Raw genomic sequence first — 4,627 nt, forward strand, 5'->3', positions numbered from 1 at the left:
TGGTGTGACACATGGCAGGTGGAAATTAACATAGCCAAAACTAAACACGTAAAATTTGCTTCGATAACTCGACCTACCTCTGACCAATATACAATACGCGGTATTACTATTGAGTACTTGGGTGTCATGTTTACCGCCAATTTAAGCTGGAATACTCACATTGAACACATCACCACAAAAGCATGCAAAAAACTTGGTTACCTTAAACGGCACTTACACCTTGCTAACACAGATACGAGACTTGGCGCATACAGTTCTCTTGTCAGGCCTTCTTTAGAATATGCGTCCATAATTTCGCACCCCCATCACTTTAATCTCATGAACCTACTCAAGTCAGTTCAAAATAAAGCTGCGTGGTTCATGTTAACTTCATACTCTCGATATCAAAGTGTGTCCGCCTTAAAGAAATTACTTAATCTCCCATCACTTGACATGCGCAGGAAATAATCACGGTTGTCCTTCTTCCATACCCTTTGCCACAACAACACTGCATTCGCTCGAGCCCATATTCATCCCACTCCCCACATCTCGACCCGCACAGACCATGTTCACAAAGTAAAACCTTTATTTGCCAGGACTTACGCTTATCGAAATTCGCCTCTAGTTTTATCTATTGCCGAGTGGAACTCGCTACCTTCAAACATTGTCTCGCTTGCGGAATCATCATTATTTCATACAGTACTGCTAAGCTTTTTAGAGTGTATCAACCTCTCCGAACCCACATTTGCTTGAATATTTACTTAAACAGTGTTTTCATGTGCTTCGCATTGTATAAAATTCATTCCGTTTCATCTGATATGTATCTGTGCAGGCTGTTTACCTAAATCATTTCTCGATTGTATCCTTAAATTTGTGTTCTGATTGGTACTGATTGTTTGCATCGCATTTCAGGTTCATATGCGTGTTTCACGCTGTAGTATAGTGTCGCCCCCTGTCAGACCTATGTGCCATCGCATATGTATGTTTTGTAGTTGTTGAGCTAGATGGCGCACCCCCCTTCTGTCATGTGACGAACATTGGACCAATTGGGAGGTGTCATCTGGCGTGTGAACCCTTTATTAGCAATAAACGGCCAAGGGTGGCCGAGTCTTCGTTCCGGTTTTCAACGGGAGCAGTTCGCTCCGCGTCTCCTTTACTGCGCTGGCGTTAGCCGGGCGTTCGCTGGTCGGGGCCCCCCGCTTGCCTGCCGCTGCCGACACAACATCTTTGGCGATGAGGATGGGATTCCCGCAACGGTTCCGACCGAAGCCCCGGGAAACCAACGAGCTTCGTGAGTGAAGCGTCCCTTCCGTGTCTGCACGGCCGGCGAACGCCGCCGACGCACTTGGCGTCGCGAGGCTTCCGAGCCTAGGCCTACTCTCCCCCTTGCTCTTCCTTGCCTATTCCTGCGGCGAGCTCCGGCTTGCCTCCTGCACGCTACCCGGCATGGCATTTACGGCGAACCTTCCCGTTTTTCTTGAAGTGCCCGGCCCTCCGTTAATTCCCTGGTACCGCTGGAAAAAAATTTTTCAGGCCCACCTCGAAGCGGCCGGCGGCGGCGACTGGACGGACGCACGGCGAGCGTCTGCGCTCGTTAGCGCTCTCGGGCGTGAGGGACAACGGAAGCACTTCGCAGCCGAGGAGCAGGAAGCAGCAAGGCAGTTAACCAGCGCAGCGTCAGCTTCAAGCGAAGCAGCAAGGCAGTCGACCGGCGCAGCGTCAACGACAAGTGATGCGGTCCCGCCAGCGTTAGAGTTTCCGAGACTCTTGCAGCGGCTTGACCGGCTGTTCGCCGCGTCAACAAATGTCCTGGCGGAACGGCACGAGTTCACCAGCCGAAAGCAGTTCGAGGGAGAAGGCTTCCTGGAATTCGTGACCGCATTGAAGGAGAAGGCGGTACAGTGCAGCTTCGGCACAAGCTATGACGAGCGCGTCCGAGACCAAATCATACACGGGATAGCGAACGCCAGCGTTCGCGAAAAGTTGCTGGCCCATGGCGAAACCTTGTCCCTGGACAAGGCAGAAGAGATCGGACGCTCGTTAGAAGCCCTACATCGAGCGAACCGCGCGTTTGACTCGGAGAAAATACAGAGAATCGAGGCAGCTCAACTTGGCGCTCCGTCGACGAGCCAAGATGGCCGACTTCTTCCGGGGAGCCGCCAAGATGGCCGACGCAGTCCGGGAGGCCATGAAGATGGCCGACTTTTTCCGAGGAGCCGCCAAGATGGCCGACGTCTTCCAAGAGGCCGCCCAGATTATCAACATTTTCCGCGAGGCTCCTCCGGGACCCGCAATGAAGCACAGGATGCAAAGAACCCTAATTTCGACCGCAGTACATGCGACCGGTGTGGCAGCACGAAGCATATTGCCACATACAGGAACTGTCCCGCAAGGAACCGGCGGTGCAACGCCTGCCACACGTTGGGCCATTTTGCATCCGCATGCCGAAAAACCCGTACTGTTCAGCACGTCTCTTCCGCAGAGACGCTGTCTTCAACTTCAGCAGGACAGCCGTCCGCGTCTGTCCTGACAGTGAGCACTTTGGAAGCTAAAAAGGATTTACAAGTCCCGGTCGTGGTTAACGACGTCGCCATGCAGCTGCTCGTGGACACGGGAGCGTCTGTCTCCTTGATGACTGCTGAGGATTTTGGGAAGCACTTTGGTCGACAGCACAGACTGTCAAAAACAGCAGTGGACTTGAGGAATTTCTCCAAGCAACGCATCGACATTCAAGGCCTTTTCCAAGCCACTGTCCAGTTTCTGCAAAGGTCGTGCTCAGTCACGTTCCATGTAACGTCTACAGGAACATCACTGCTGGGTCTTGACGCCATCCAGCGCTTGGGGATACAAATCGACGGTACGTCGCTGACGTGCTGCCTGGCTACGCTTCCTCCTGTACAGAGCCCCACAGGTGTGCCTCCGGGTTTTGATCACCTCTTCAGTGGCGAGTTGGGACTCGTCAAAAACTTCGTGCACCGAATACATCGGCGGCAAGGTATGAAACCAGTATCATCCAAGTTGCGCAGACTACCCCTGGCTCTCCGTGACCAGGTGACGAATGAACTGCGACGTCTCGAGGACTGCGACGTCATCGAGCGCGTCGAGGCTTCTGAATGGGTGTCTCCACTCGTCGTGGTGCGCAAAAAGGATGGAGCCATCCGGCTCTGTGTTGACCTACGGGAACCGAATAAGGCAATTGTCATTGATGGGTATCCTTTGCCGCACGTAGAAGAGTTATTGCAAATGTTTCATGGTGCCACATATTTTTCTAAGCTGGATCTAGCATCTGCTTACCACCAGCTGTTACTGGAAGAAGGTAGTAGAGATCTCACGACATCCATAACTCATGAAGGCTTGTTCAGGTTCAAGCGTGTCTGTTTTGGCTTGGCATCCGCGCCAGCAGTGTTTCAGAAAATGATGTCACAAATCTTGCAGAGTTGTAAGAATGTTGTCTGTTACCTTGATGACATTTTGGTATGGGGTCGGACAAAACCTGAGCATGATGCTAACTTAAGAGAAGTCTTGCTTTGCATTTCAAACAGTGGTATGAAACTGAATGACAAATGTGTCTTCTCTGTGAGAGAACTGACTTTTCTGGGCCATAAAATTTCAGCTGAAGGCATTTCGCCTACAGAGAGCAAGGTAAAAGCAATCCTGAATGCGCCTGCTCCTACAGATATTAAGTCATTGCAATCCTTCTTAGGATAAGCTGGTTACTATGCCAAGTTCATTGATCATTATGCAGAACTTGTAGAACCGCTTCGCCTCATGCTCAGGCAAGGGCAAAATTTTGCTTGGTCTGATGATGCACAACGTAGCTTCAATCAGTTGAAAGCTCGTCTTACATGTTCCCCTGTCATTAAGATTTTCAACCCTGAATTGCCTGTGGTAGTCACGACTGATGCATCTGATGTTGGTGTTGGTGCTGTGTTACAGCAACCGTATGGTTCTAAGCTAGAAACTGTAGCTTTTGCATCTAGAACTTTGTCTGTAGCTGAACGAAAGTATTCTGTAGGAGAGCGTGAAGCGCTAGCATGTCTGTTCGCATGTGAAAAATGGCATGTGTACCTCTGGCGTAGACGGTTCTCTCTTCGAACTGACCATCAAGCAGTAGTTGCATTACTGTCCGCTGGCGACTCAGGTCGTCGACCTCTTCGCATTTCAAGATGGTCAGCCAGGCTCCTGTATTACAACTTTCACATTGAATATTGCAAAGGATCAGAAAACCTAGTCGCTGATGCCTTGTCTAGACTTCCTGTAAAGGATTCGCAGAATGTAGTTCAGGAGGAAGAAATAGTATCCTTGGTCACATCAGTCGTTGACAAGGAAACAGTACAACTTGCAACGAGTACAGATGAGACGCTTCAGAAGGTCAGTAAATGCCTAGCAGAGGGTTGGCCTTCTAAGAAAAACATAGACAATGATTTAATAGTTTACTTTCATGTGCATGAAGAATTGTCGTTTGTAGATGGATTACTCATGCGTGGTGATCGTGTGGTAATACCCAGTGTCCTCATACCTACATTTCTACAGCTGGCACATGAAAATCATCAGGGCATAGTACGTACTAAGCAGCTTCTTCGTGAACGCTATTGGTGGCCCCAGATGGATAGCACTGTTGAACAGTATGTAAAGCATTGTCATGTAT

General features: G+C 49.9%; 1 protein-coding gene across 1 annotated transcript; it reads left to right on the top strand.

Annotated features, from left to right (window-relative positions):
• Positions 1-929: 929 nt before the first annotated feature.
• Positions 930-3,167, top strand: LOC139059864 (uncharacterized). Its single transcript, XM_070538337.1, has 2 exons — positions 930-2,974; positions 3,031-3,167. The coding sequence occupies exons 1-2, from the start codon at positions 1,426-1,428 to the stop codon at positions 3,039-3,041; spliced, it is 1,560 nt and encodes a 519-aa protein (XP_070394438.1). The 5' UTR covers positions 930-1,425; the 3' UTR covers positions 3,042-3,167.
• The last annotated feature ends 1,460 nt before the right edge of the window (positions 3,168-4,627 follow it).

The sequence above is a fragment of the Dermacentor albipictus genome, chromosome 5 (genome assembly GCF_038994185.2).
Source record: "Dermacentor albipictus isolate Rhodes 1998 colony chromosome 5, USDA_Dalb.pri_finalv2, whole genome shotgun sequence".
NCBI lineage: Eukaryota > Metazoa > Arthropoda > Arachnida > Ixodida > Ixodidae > Dermacentor > Dermacentor albipictus.